Source organism: Perna viridis, chromosome 13, assembly GCF_037379345.1.
Source record: "Perna viridis isolate PV_CMFRI_1.1 ecotype Kerala chromosome 13, ASM3737934v1, whole genome shotgun sequence".
NCBI lineage: Eukaryota > Metazoa > Mollusca > Bivalvia > Mytilida > Mytilidae > Perna > Perna viridis.
Genome location: NC_142457.1, coordinates 17,698,425 through 17,714,493, shown reverse-complemented (window position 1 = coordinate 17,714,493; position 16,069 = coordinate 17,698,425). Strand labels below are relative to the sequence as shown.

The 16,069-nt window shown below is 31.6% G+C and overlaps 1 protein-coding gene across 1 annotated transcript; it reads left to right on the top strand.

The window, feature by feature from the left end:
• The first annotated feature begins 1,615 nt into the window (after positions 1-1,615).
• On the top strand, positions 1,616-12,199 carry LOC148599795 (orexin receptor type 2-like). The gene is made up of 2 exons (XM_088558095.1): positions 1,616-2,795; positions 10,951-12,199. The coding sequence occupies exons 1-2, from the start codon at positions 2,483-2,485 to the stop codon at positions 11,730-11,732; spliced, it is 1,095 nt and encodes a 364-aa protein (XP_088414221.1). The 5' UTR covers positions 1,616-2,482; the 3' UTR covers positions 11,733-12,199.
• Positions 12,200-16,069: the final 3,870 nt, after the last annotated feature.

Sequence of the window (16,069 nt, the reverse complement as noted above, 5' to 3'; positions counted from 1 at the left end):
ACCAATGTATTAATCCTAATGAGTTTGAAAGCAACAGATATTTTCTGGAGTACATCGGTAAAAATACAATATATTTTTACATTTGTTGTGATCATGGTAATCTCAACTTGTTTTGTATAGTAACAAATTTCTCTCAATGCATAGACTACGACAATTACACAAAAAAAAACTACTCCTGTGCCAAAAACGTACAAATTTAGCTTTCCAGTTGACTTAAATTGACTTCTACTCTGTCAAATTTTGCAGCAATGGTGTTTAAAAATATATTAAAAGACTCTCGTTAAAATGAACAAAATGGATAAAATACCTGCTACAGATTTGGGAAATAAAGGTAACAACAAAATTACCGAACAATGATCTGATCCATTATCAGGTCTAGTCCAAAACAAATCTGGCAAAAATCGGGAGCAGCTTGTACCGCAATGGTCCTGACTTGGTACAGGCATTCGAACAATATGGCGGGTTAAATTTAGGTTTAACCGCCCGCTAAACATCCCTCTTTCATGCCGGCGTGAATGTACCTGTAGTTACTAAATAACATCTGCATGATATTGCATCATAATCGCAAAATCAGCGGTCATGTTGGCACAAAAAAAAGATTACGACTACAAGTAAGGCCAGCTTCAAACAAGAAAAAAATACTCAAACGTATACACCTTTTAAAATAAATAAAATATAACAGATTGAGGAAAAGTACTGAAAATAAAAATCAGGTATCGATGAAAAAAAAAACATTTTCGATATTTTTCTTTTACATTGAAATCTTTGTGTAGTGAATTTCTACCATTAAAATGTATGGTCTTTTGCGTTCTGTAACTTAAGTGTAATGACAATGATATATCACTATACGATACTTTCTATATTTGAACATACCATTATTTCATTTCAACATCACTGGCTTTGTGCAGAAATTTTTTCAAAAGAATCTGAGAAAAATTAGGTTTTTGACTGAGTTATCTGCCCTTGCACTGTTCATTTTCAGTGGATTTCAATGAAATTGTAACTCAATTGTGCAGCATGATATGGAAAATATTGTCCGTAGGGTGCAAATAGTCAAATTACACTATCAAAATGATGGGTTGTTTCATACAATGTTTCACCGACTGCCTGATTCTTACAGGGACTGACACAATACACATGAATTTATAAAAAGATCAACATTTTAGCTGCCCCACTTATCATTAAATATTTAAACTTTTAACACGAGAAAACTAAATATCTATTTAAAAAAATAATACATCAATTCTTTCGTAAAAAGAAGAAACGTCTTTGTGTTGCTTCATAAATATCTGGCTGGAACTATAAAAGAAAACTTTTTTCAGAATATTGTTTTGAAGCAGGAATAAAGAGAGAGTATTTATTTTTCATAAACATACGCCTTATTTTGTACTTTAATAGTCATTGGCTAAAATTGTGAACAAATACTAAATACAAGCTGTACACATAATTAACGCTCTGATACTGGTTTCCCTAACATTCTCAAGAAATCAATGAAACCCACATAAAGAATCACAGTCTTACACACAACGTCATTGAGGATGCATCAAGGTAGATAGCTAGCAAACATCATTGATTCGAGGAACACAAATTAGTACGTTCATTTTCGAATGAATGTGCGAAGTTGTCAGACTGAAGGGATATTTCACAACCATCTTTGTTTTTTTTTATTATTGTTATCATTATTTACAGTGACTTTTAAATTATTGTGCCATCATTTTGTTTTAAAAGATGATATATGGATATTTTGAAATGATATTTGTCATAAACTGTGTTTGCTTTTCACTATAGTTAATTCTGAAATGGATAAAAATTTCGTTTAATTGATATAACTTTTCTACATGCATTTACCAGAAATCCGTATTGGTTTTCCTAGCTGAAAGTTCTGATCTTATACGTGTCTAATCGAAAATATTACTTCTCTGTGTATGTTATGAATAAATTATCTTAGTAGAAGAACAAGTCCAAGTCAACGTGTCTTGGAAGTCTTAGAAGTATAAACAAAGAATTTGGATGTTTGCTGCTTGTATTATTGCTCAAACCGAGTGTTGCTAACATATGGTTATGCAAAATCAAAAGATTGCAAACAAAACTGGATTTTTACTGAACAGGCTCTGTGGAATTGACAATAATAGCTGAAATCCAACCGGAAATCTAACAGAATAATATAAACGAGTTAATTTGTTCAATGTACTTTACTTCATTGTATCAGCAATTGATAGCAGTCCATTGCATCTGCAGAAGAATCTGAAGACATATTTTGAACAATTAAGCAATATCTTTTTAAGTGATTTGAATTTTTAAATAACAATTGATGATATGTGGAAGATCCATAATACAATTTACTTTAAAATTGATGGTTAACGCAGTAAGGAAAAACTTTCCATGTCACTCTTCTGTTCTCGCCTTTAAAAACAACAAAGCAATATTAAGTACCATATTTTAAGTGGAATTTAAAAAAAAACTGAAACAGAAAAATAAAACAATGACAAATCTGAGCGTTACCGACACTTACGACGACGCCAGTCAATTGTCGAACGTTTCGATGCCAATGCCAGAGCCACCACTCTATATTGTCGTCGTCGCAAGTATTTTATACGGAATGACATTCCTCCTCGGTATATTTGGAAACTTGATGGTTGTTATAGTTATATATAAATACAAACAAATGAGATCTCGGATGAATTACTTTCTAGTTAATCTCAGTATTGCCGATCTGTTTATCCTGATGGTGTGTATGCCATCTGCAGCTGTAGATCTGTTTGCCAAGGAAGTCTGGTACTTCGGAGAAACACTCTGTAAGTAATATTAAGGATAATTATTCTGAAGTTTTCTTTGTAAGTTTGAGAAATACATTTGTGCTAACAGTTCTAGTATGATCTGAACTTCCCAATTACACCGCTTACCATCATCCCAGTTTTTTTTCATTTAAATACAAAACAACAAAAATGTATTTTTTGTTTTAATTCGTTTTCCCCTTTATCTTCTCTTAAAATCCCCATTTTCCATACAAATTTCCTATTCAACATCATGTAATCTACCGGATACTATCGAAATGGGAAGTTTTAATAGACTATGACATATTTGTATGTAAGTCTCGTCTATAGGCTGGGTTTTTTGAAAACTCCATTAAAATATTTTTAATTAACTAAATTCTTTCACAGAATTGAAGCAGCTATCTTAAGGTATTTATTCTTCAAATGTGTACTTTAAAGATCGCCGTAGATTTTTTAAATTTCAATTGTACATTTAATTGCACGTGGTGCACACTTGAGCATAATCGGCTTAGCAGTGCACCACGTAATTGAGGTTATTTCTTCATAAACAGAGAATAACAGTAATTCCTTAAAATATAGTAGCCAATATGATTTCGCAAAAATCTGCTGTTTTTGTTTTTTTTTATTTAATTTTACTACTCAAAACATATTTTTTTTTTTTTCGGTTCGATTAGGTATTGCCTCATATGAGTTCTAACAAAAAAAAAATGGTTAACCGTAATTAGGATTAGGTTATATTATGACCAGAATATCAATAGAGTCCTATCAATTTAACTGAATTAACTATGCGGTAGTAATATCTACTGTGTAATTATGTCCAATAAACTTAGCCATCAGGGGAAATCAGTACGCGTCCAATTTAAGGAGAGTAGTTTTGTAATTGTTGGAATAATGCCCCGAAATTTCAATTTAATAATTTAAGATGTTCGCTTCTCAGTTTGAAAATAACAAGGATTTGAAAGGGTTGTTAAGAAATTATGAAAAGAAAAGAGGGAGGGGGGTCTCTTGGCAAAAAAAAATATTTAAGTTATGAAATGGAAAAACAAACAGAGGAATCCGAAAATCTGGAAAAAAACTGAATGTGAGCAGTGAACATCTTTATTAATCTGACATTGTTTGTAGATAAAATCTGTTCTGACATAGATATGTCGTACTATATCCAGTTATCCTTATCCATTCTATGAATGGCCAATATATAATACTGAATGACTGTAGGCAACATTGATTATTTTGGGAAACGTGATAAAATAATTACACTGAATACTACTAAATAAAATACATAAGTGGTTTTACCAAATACAAAATAGTAAACTAAACATATGGTTTTTGTCATATGCTGTACATGTGTTTCAAAGAGTTACTCTTCATCACCAGTAATATAATCAAATATGTAGGAACAATGTACAAGAAATACTCAAATCAAAAACCATCGAAATACAAAGTCAAATCAATTATCCAGAGGTTCTACATGCACCATGTTCAATACAAGCCTCAGTGTTTTAGGTATTTTGCAATTTGGTAAATTGCAAATTTTGATAGATATTATGAATAAATCCGACAACTGGGTTGGGGAATTACCGAGGAATTGCCATTAACATATTGAGGAGAACTAAGTTCGTGGGTAACTTTTTTTTTGAGGATGGGGGGAGTACTTTTTGCAAATTCAAACCCTTTTTATTTTGATTAAATGCATTTGTCATGTTAATGGCAAATAACTCAAAACTTATGATGTATACAAATTTTGGCAAACCACATTAACTTATATATCTGTAACTATACTCGACGTCACATACAACTCATTTTCGAATTGAAGCTCTACTTTTTAAACCGTCGGGACTTACCGCTAGAGTTGTCTCTCCTTTATTTAATATGAAGATAGTTCGCATATATGCATGACGTGTTAGTACCAACGAGTCGCTTATTAGCTTAAATCATGCGTAACAAATCCTTACGGGAAACTCCCATACTAATATCCGCCATGTTGGTTTCTACGGGACGATTTGTTTACAAACGAAGTTCGTAAGTTCCCGTCGAACTCCGGTGACAATCGTCTGCTTGATCAACTTCTCGGTATTGTACGTTGTTCGCGTAAAATAAATCCGAGATATCCGAAATAACGTCGAAATGCATTCTGGGTTCTTTGGTTTTTGGACAAACCATTCAAACGTAAACAACATCTCCTAGCAACCCGATCACTAAAAACATGGCCGACTTTTTACAATGTAAATATTGGCACCGAGAATTAAAATCAGACCGGAATTGAACGATTCAATGTTTAGGGAGAAGCCGTTTGGCTAAACGAATGAGCAAGTCATTTAAGACAATTTAAACGACGGTAGGTGTCAATAATGTTGTAGAAAATATTTTTATTCAAATTTTAACAGTATGTTATTTATGTGACGCCGAGTATAAGCAGAAACATAAATATACAAAAAAAATGTTCAAATTTGCGAACGGGATTATATCTTGTAAATTCGGCGAATGATTGAAGCTAGGTTGCTCATTAGGTTGTTTTATCTATTATTTCCCTAATAAAGTGTGTAATTTTTACTTTAATATTTACCTCTAAATATTTGGCCTTTTCACTATCAAATTATCGTTTGATTGTCGTTAAAATCTGATTAAACGTTGTCAGATTATGTTTCACTAGAAGTATATTTTGTGGCGCCCATGGTCTAAGCTTATGATTTTAGCAGTATTGCGATACAATCACATCAAATCTTAATAACCATAATACATTGTTTTACACTGTTCTGATTTTTACTAATGCCGATATCCGAAATGGTGCTTTTTAATAGTGTTACATCACTAATAAGCCTACATCGTTCAGCTGTCTCATTCATGATAGTTTAACGACTTTTCAAGACAAATTAGTACCCAGATCATAAGCTACATCATTGAACACACCTCGGACTAATTTTGTGCATCACAAAGCTGCTTCTATGTGATAGAATATGATTAATTTCCTATGTAGAAAATATATATAGAACATAATATTAATGCGTTAAAGAGAATAAGTTGGTATAGATGAGCCTGAGAAAATCAGTTTGTTTAATCTCTTGAAATCAGTGATACATGTATGTTTGTATCATATTCAATTTAACCAAAGCCAATCAGGCATTCAAATGAAATAGAATGATTTCAGTCCAAGTTTCTTTGATGCTTACATGAGATTAATGTAAAATGCTGAATACAAACGTTCCAATGATTTGTAAGAGTTGTTTCCCTTATCCTAGGTCCAATTCCTTAATAGCCTACATAGTTGTATAATTGATGGAGGTTTTGGTAAAGTAGTTTATATATATATCAAAGTAATTCGTATCGTACTATACAGCTGTCAGTGCCACATCTGACAATCATATGGAATTCATATAATAATTCAATGGCGATTATCATATGACAGTTATTGAGGTCCAGGTAGCGGCATACGTTCGTTTGCTCTCCAAATAACCGCTGCAGACAGGTCTTTCAAAATTCTCTTGCTTTATTCCAATCAAATGTCGTTTGACAATCGAATACCTTCGCGTACAATCATTCGCTTTTTACCGATTACAAGATTCTTGTATTTATTAGAGGGCTTGCTAAAGTGTCTTAGAGATTTTCGAATGTCAGACTCTGTTCGCAGCTTGGAAAGTTATATAATTATCAACTGTTAAAAAATGATACAGTCCTTGAACCGATCCGCGCAACGGTTTGACGGATCGATGATCGCTGACGAATCGATAACCGATGACTGGCGACCAATCTGATTGCAGTTTGTTAAGTAAATTGACGAATAATCCGTTAAAAATAGAACTTATGTAAAGTTAAAGTACAAAATTATATTCAAATATATTGCATTATGTAAACATGTGTAAAATTGACAAAGAAGACAACGGAAACCGTAAAATATATTGACTGTTCTGTGGACAAGTGATGAGTTCACCGGTTTAATTGATCGGTTTGACGGATCGATGACTGATCAGATCGGTTCAGGTACTGTAATTATATGTTTGTGAAAAACATATGATTACCATATCATACGCGATTCGTGTGATAACCATACATTGCAAAACCATGTAATTCTCAAATGTTGCACTTCAAGCTGTAAAGTACAGAGGGACAACTAATAATTTAACTTAGTCACGTTTTATCATGTATAAACTGAGAAATCCACCAAACAAAATATTGGTTATTTTTGAATTTTTATAACGAATCAGAATGTCTCTTCATATGATATGCAATACAAATCGACACAAAATAGACCCTTTATCCTACAAATACAAATTGAAAAATTTTTCTGATATTGACAAGTTTAAATATGATGTTCTATACAAGTGTGAGAAAGAATACTACTTAACTTTTAGTGAAAATAGAAAATAAGTTTGTAAAAGTACCTATAGATTTTAGTGACATTTAAAACTATCAGTTGAACAAGATATTTTGACATTGATTTAAATACTTTTTTTCTTGTTTTATTTATATTACGTAGAAAACAAATGACCATATGCCATATGGCGGTGTAGGATCGTAGGCAATTAGTAGGAGTGAATTGTTGTCGACGACCTATATATGTGAAAGGTCTTAAACATGAAAAAAAAATCTTTTCAAAAACGACAAATATAATTCAGGAATAATAGTAGATTCCATCAGACTTCAAAAGAAAATAATCCGCGGATAAGGATCATACAGGGAAAACAGACACACACAACAAAGAACATGAAATAACAAACATAAAATGTACAAAGAAACAAAAGAAAATGAGAACCTGGGACTTCACCAAAACCTTAAAACTTGGAGCATTGACCAGGAACACCACTTAGATAATGTTATTAAGGAAGAAATGGTTTGAGATTTTAATGTAAGCATAGAATGATTGTTCTATGAAGTATCGATTATTTCTGTTAATTGGGAAACATCACCTATTATATGGTTATGCATCATTAACGGAGGAATTGACAATTACAAGAAATGAGAACATTTGGAAACCTAATACTTCAGTGCTTATTTACTTGTGGAATCACTATATCTTCTGTAGTGAAACATTCTTCGTTTAAGCAACTGTTTTATAAAACACACTAATATTGAATAACCAATATTTGATTTCACAATGAATCTACATTAAAAAAAATATTAAATTACAAAAGCTTAAATTATACCTTTTTTACATAATTGCTACGTTGTTAATGTTACTTGTATAGTAATGCAATAAAATCATGCCATGCGATTTTTTCTATAGAGAAGACAAGCCGTATTATTTGTAATCTTATTTACTAATTGTATTCTTTCATTTAAGCTAAGCATTTCATTGAAATTTATAGACTTTTTAATAATGTATTATTCTTTATTAAATATGCCCTTTGAAATAATGAGTACAGAACATTAAACTTTCGCATACTAGTAAATTATATAAAACATTTACGCCGAAATAGGGTTTGTAAGTCTCATTCTAATTTAATTTTTCATACTGGAAATTTTGATTTATAACGCATTGAAATCAAAGGACCGGTCTGCATTTATCGTTTACTTCCAGGATCTCGAAATGCTGAATTATAATACAAAATCTTCTATCTATTACATTTCTCTACACGTTAACTGTGGAATTAGATATTTGTCCCTTTGTATCGGAATTTTTTACACATTATTACTTTAATACAATAAAATAGTGACTACATTCCAAGATATCAAAAAGGTCTTCAGTAAGTGTAAACACTCTTTTAGTAATCTTTGAGAACCTCGACAACAAAAATTATGACATCCACGGTGCTAAAGGATAATCATCATTTTGGAAAAAAAATATTCATTTAAAATAATAAAAATTATTAAAATGAGTGTTTCGTATCTGATGAGAATGCTTTCCGTGAAATGCACTAATTGTTACATGTATTAATTACAATAGTTATATAACACTAAAAGAATCAAACATGTATTACATTTATAATTTTTTAATTCAAGTTTGTAAGTTTCGTAAAATAATACGTGACCAATTGAAGGTCTCACTGTAGGGTATTCGGTCCATTTTCAGCTTCATTCTGAGTTCAAATAACTACCTACTGTAAATCGACCAATGTGAATATCAATCTCATTTCAAATTACATAGTCGATACCTGTCATGTAGGCAAAGTTCAAGTATTGTAATTTACAGCTTGTACAGGATAAAACCTTCTAGTACAAACTGCGAAAATTCAAATGTCATATACGAAAATTGATTTAAATTATTATCATATGCTCATGGATATTTAATGCATATTTGCTTCCTTTTTCGATGGTTTTTGTTTTTGTACTTCTTCTTTACACTTAATTTTTGAAATAAATCTTCCTATATATATGATTTCAACGTTACTGATGAAATGTTACTCTTTTAAACACATGTTCAGCATATCGAAATGTACAATATAAATGATTGGCATGTTTGTATTTGTATGCTAGGCCGAAACCACCTTACTTGAATGTTGTACATGAGGCTAGAATCACTGAAAGAGTAGTCATTTGTGATGATCTTCGTCAACAATATCTTCGTTTAAACACATTTAATTGTTTACTAAACAACGAATTTATTGCACACAAGGCTTTAACCCAGTAAAATCCTCTATATTAAAATCATTATACATATACTATTAACAAAATATACGAAATCAATCTCAAAATAAGTCCCTTTTTTACCAAACTACCCTTTTTGAGCAAGATCTCGGGAGACGCGTTACATACCAGCCGTTACTACTAGCCATTCCTCGGATGTACATTTTTGGTTGTTTATTTACATTATTTTCTATAATTTGTTCACATATCGTAATGATTGAGATGCCCTTGCAGTATTGTGTTCACTTTATGTCCGAAGGCGGCAACTCGTTTGCACCAAGTCCTCTTTTATTTACATTTTATCACATTTTTATAATATTTAATATGACATTTTTTACTGTAAGAAAAATAGTCGTTGGTATGAACGTTTCCTATATGTACCTGATCAATAAACAAGTTCATGAACTTTAAACCATACCCTTTTTAACCTGACTTCTTTTACCAATGACATAATCCTGTCTGAAAGAATGCGATTGTTTTGTAATAAATTAATATGAATTTATCATAGATTTAATCATAAGGAATGTAACTAATAATCTGAATATAGTATCTTGTATAGAGCACTTTGGTTCGATTTACGCAAAACATTAACCGGTTCATTTTTTTCTGTGTAAATCGAAAAAAAATTATTCACACAAGATGATATATATATAGATATTGGTTACATTCCTTAATAAGAGAAAAAAGAGATGTTACAGTGAAAAACATTGTGTACCCTCGGGTGATAAATGCAATTAAACGCTTACATGCTATATTCAGGAGGGAATCAGAGATGCTATCACATTTCAAAAATTTCGAATCTGATCATATACTTTACTCGGAAATTTTTATCAACTTAAGTAGCACTCCAGCTTAGTATCATGCAAAATGTGTTACATGGTTTGAAAGCCTACATATTTTTATTTTTGATATTTTGTTTAAAATGCTTAAGTAAACAGAAATTGATATTTGGTTTTTCATATAACCCGTGCTCATAGGAGATAAATTTTATATAGAATGCAATGTAAATTTCAAAATTAAATTAGATAACTCGGTAAATGACAATCAAATACAATAGAATCTGTTGGATTTTCAATGTTGATTATCTCCTAAGAGCAGACAGATCGAAATGAATAATTACACATTTCATAATATACGCACATCAAACAACTTAATTACAAAAATAAAAATATGTAGCCTTTTTTTGGGGTGTATCACATTTTTCATTTTGCATGATTCTTACAAAGACTGCTACTTAAATACAAAAAAAAGTAAATACTTAAAGCAATACATACAAAACAGTTGACTTAATGGACTAATATGAATTATCGACGATGCATTTTTCCTGCAGCGAAAGTCATTTATTTCTTAATAAGATACTAATATAAATTTTTGTTTTGCAAAAGAAATGAGGTATATATATGGATCAAACACAATGTATTTAACCACTAATTTCAATAGAAGTTCTTGAAATATGTTTTATGTCGAAACGCAAATATCGAAGCATGTCGTTAATCTCTAAAATGTCTAATAATTCATCTTAAACACTAAAACATACAAATTGTATTTTTCAGTGTATGCTAAGAAAAACAAGATACCACCATTTACTTATATCATGATTATTTTTTCAATATTTCAGGTAAGATCGTTCCGTATTTAGAACACGTGGTAACTCTATCCTCCGTTCTGACTATATTAGCCATTACATGGGATCGATACAAAGGGATTTGCTTTCCTTTGAAATATGATGATGGGAGAGTTAGCAATATGACGGCCCAACTTTTACTGATCTGGACCTCATCCTCAATCGTGAGCCTCCCCACTGCTTTCATTCCAGTTTTTCGAGATTCACAATTCAGGGATGGAACACCAATAAAAGTTTGCCGCATGCCGATTACGGAAGAATGGCACCTTGTTTACTTCATTGCCATTTTTGCAATCTTCTTTTGCTTTATGTTTTGCATGCTTATTCTTCTATACGGCAAAATATGCAAATCATTGGCGAACCGGAAGAAGTTCATTAACCAATCAGCTGACCGATACTCAAAAAAGATTCTAAAAGAGCGGCGACAAATGATTCAACTAATGTTGGTAGTTGTAGTCATGTTCTTTTTCTGTCTTGTTCCACAGAGGGCTATAAGCCTGTGGCTTATATTTGCCAGTAAATCCCATATAATGTCATTGAAACTGGAGGGTTATCTCCTCTTGAAAACATTCCCTCGTGTTTTAGTCTATATGAACTCTGCCATTAATCCTATCATCTATAACTTTGTATCAACGAAATTCAGAAACTCATTTGCAAATCTGTTGTGTGGAAAAAGAGGTAGATATTTTGCAAAACACAGCTTAGTAATAACCCAAATTAACAGATCTGATGATAATGAACTTACACGAGTGCTACATTGGAAAAATAGTATCTAAAACCTCGAAAATACGAAACACCTATTTCTTAATCATCAGTAGTGTGTTGATGTGTAGTTCTAGTAGTGGTGAAGTCGCTGATCCCGTTGTAAATAGTAAATCTTTTTGGAAATACGGAAAGGACGAATTACTAACAGCGGCTTTAAATATCTCATGACTTCCAAGATTCATCGTCATCGGCGATCTATTATACCAAGAAGATATTTATTAACGTTTATACTTTAAACTTTAAGACTGTTATTTGTTTTCTTTCTTAGATATTTCTGCCGGTCAATAAAAGTATTATATAACAAATAGTTCATGATTCGTCGGATCAGTTGCAAGCATCTATTGGTATGGCAATATTAGACTTGAGACATTTTTTTTTATTCCGTAGGTAGAATGTTTTAGATAACAATATTGCAATAATGTTGTTTATAGTTTATGCCATATTTTAGTAAATAGCAATAATTTGAAAGAGATTAATCTGCATAAAATGTATTGAAATATAATTTATTTAGACAATGTTAAAAAAAATAGACATTTAGTTATACACACACAACTTATTTTATCCACACGTATGGGAAAAATTGACTTCTTAAAATGTTTTCTTTTAAACTTGTATAGAACAGTTTTAATGTTATTTGCTCTTTGATCTGATGATTTTCCATGCTATTAAGAATCAGTATTTATATTTGTTATTGAAGTTGGATTATAGGTCTTTATGGTGGAATGAATAATCATTCATTTCAATCTGTCTGCCATTAAGTCACATTAAAAATCCAGTGGTTTATATTGTATTTTAGTGTCATTTACAGATATATCTGCCTTCATTTTTAATTCTACAGTACGTTCTATATAATTTATATCTCTTAAGAACACGAATTCTCCGAACATCCACATGTTATTTTTTTTGTTTACGTAAGCATTTGTAATCAAAATATCACAAATAAAAATATTTAGACTTTCAATCCATGTATCACACCTTGCATAATTATTAGCTGGAGTACTACTTTACTAGAATTATCATTGTTTTACATGAGATATATGCAAAATTAGGTTTGTATTCTAACAATTCTACAATTTCTCTTTAAATACGAGATTGACACGTTTATACAGCGGCATTGTATTGTTTGTCTATTTTGTAACGATACTTCGTCGTCAGAGTGTTTGTAATAGAAACATTTACTTTAGTTTCATAAGTTTTAAACATTATTCAGTGTACAGTTTTTCAACTTTCAGACAGTTTCTTATTTAACCCTTATGATTTTCATGTTTTGTAAATAGATGATAACTACTTGTAAGTATATGATATTGTATTAATAGTAAATTAAATGTTTTGGTTGTCGTTTCGTAGTATTTATTTTAGAAAAAAAATAATAAACTAAGAAGTAAATCATATAAACTATCAATAAACCGAAGAGTTAATGAAAGGAAAAAAATCTGATACAACAAAACCCAAGAACATGGCACACACACACACACACACACACACACACACACACACACACACAAAGACAAGAAACAGTGACGATGTGTACGCATAATGAGGCGAACAGAATTACTAGTAGATATAACCGAATAAAACATCGGACAATAACCGCGCCAACGGTTATAAGTGTACGGTCTGATTCTTATACGTACACAGACATCGTAACTACTAATCCTCAGCACAAATAATACACGTAAAACCTCCTCTATACCTCTGCCTTTCATCAAACACATGATAATTATTCGTGTCATGTTTTGATATAGTGTGCACTATAAAGCACATATGATATTTCAAACAAAAATACGACGGTTATATAATGGTTCCACACAGAAGACTTGGAAATCATATTACATGCTGAAACGTATGTATTTATCACAGCAAACCAATTAATATCCATATTTAACAAGAAAACTCATCAAATAATTACAATTGAACACATATGATGAACAGAATATGACATTGACTTTTAAATAACGCACGTAAAAAACCTCTACCGATATATACCTTCCACAAGCTTTCGAGTTAACACGTGTTTATGGCGTGTACTACAAAACACATACACTCTTTCATATATGAAGCATCAACATTTAAGGAGGTATACCTAGGGTAAGGGACACAACTCTTGAAATCAGTGATATGTTAGCATCATATTCACTATCACCAGAGCCTATCAAGCATTCAATTGAAACAGAATGAAATCAGTCCAAGTTACTTTGATGCTTGCATGTGATTGATGTAAAATTCTGAATACAAACGTTCCAATGACGAAAGAGGTAAGGCAAACTATGACACGGTGAACAAATTGGTTATTGTGGTGCAGATGGATAGACTTTTATGATTATGATTCAGGACTTCCTGCAGAGTGCAATAAAACTTCAACCTTGGAGCAACATAACTATGTTCCATATTCCAACTTTTGTTAAGTCCAGCACGGTTGAAATGTCCGCGTAGTTAAGAAAAACTCGTATAACGTAGTACATGTTGCATTGCCGATAAACATTTGTCTTTGTTTATGTTCGAGATTACTCATATTACAACATTGTGTTCTGTAGTTTTAAACACGGAGATTGTACATCGAAAAATAAAGTTCTACTTTTGTAATATTCGAAGTGGTTCCCCATAGCTGTTTACAATAATCCATTGACCATTTCCTTTTGTTCACTACCTCAATTACAGGTAGCTTTACAGAAAGCCAGAAAGACTTCAAACTACCTGGAAGAGAACCATCAAAACAGAGATTCAAAGGCTGGTTTACACCTGGGGGCAGACTCAGTACATCATAAAGGAAAAAGAGAAGCGATGGAAGCTCGGGGGTGCCTTATGTCCCAGCATTTTCCATTTTCCACAGCCCAATATCAAAAACTCCAATGCCCAATACACCATTTCTGGAGAAGTATGATCATTTGATTTTTTTCCATTTATCTGTTTGGACTACATCACAAAAGAACACATCTTTATATACAAAATACTTGAGATAAATGTTTGCTTAAATATCATAGTTAACACTAGTTATATAATGGTCCCACATAGAAGACTTGTTGAATCACTTTACAAGCTGAATCATATGTATTTAGCACAGCAAAAGATAAATGATGTACAAATTTAACAGGAAAACACTTCTGAATCAAATAATTATAACTGAACAAATATCATTAACAGAACATGCCATGACCTTTTGCATTCATACTTAAAACTACCCCTCTACCGATATAAGCCTTTCAACAAGCATTCGGATCAATATGAGTTTCTTTGATTTTGTGGTATGTTCTATGAAACATATATGAAATTTCATATTGAAAGCATCAGATTTCAAAATGTGGCCATAACATTAACGGTTCGTTCTTAAACAAATATTCTAGATGCTTTTGATGAGCCTTCAAAAACTTAATTTGATATTTTATTTTTACTTTACAACACAACGCAGAACTACAGTAACCAATATCATACGTACAACGAATAATATTGTAATTGAACAAACCCATACTCTACGCAAAGCTCGGAGCATAGGCAAGGCTTACCGACATTGTAAGCAAACTCTGCCTTTCTAGAAACACACACTGAGTTGCTCATACATTAAGCATCAAATTACAGATAGACGGAAGAAGACGCTTACAACAAATCGGTCATCAAGGTGCAGATGTATACACCATAATGGTCCACGATCTCATCACAATGACCATATAACGTCGGTAGTGATGGTTTCAATCTCATGGCAATATAAACGTGTTTAGCACGGTACAAAAAGTTTTTACATAATTTCTGACATAAGTTGTAATATGAAAAAAACAAACAAACAAATAAAAATGCATAATCTTTGAAGTTGGAGCTTTAAGATAATCCCGTGAGATTTCAATGAGAATTCCATTTGTTCGTACGAGTGAAATTCTCCAAAATACAACAGAAACAAAGAACAAAAAAAAGGAGCTCTGGATTTAACTGAATAGGGGCGTGTCAATATGTTTTATCCATTGAGATATAACAAAATTATTTTAACCAATCAGATTACAGTATTTATCTCAAAATAATTTATTACTAGTTGATATCAATTAACAACAAAGTTAATTCAGATGGTTAAATACTTTTTTTTGTTTCGTGGATTATCAACTCAGTGGCCGGTAAGTTTGATTAATATGAAATGAAGATTCATTGTACTCTAATTTATGATGATATATTGTTTAGTTGTCGTAATTGTAAGTTCAATCTGCTGTTGAGACGTTATAGGACAAGTCGCCACTCCGACAAGTTGTCACTACAATTGATAATTTCCCGAGTACATTTAATGCAGATTATTGTTTATCAAATCGGACTTTATTGATTTAACGATTTGCTTAAATACATAAACACGGAGGTAATCATTGCTATTGTG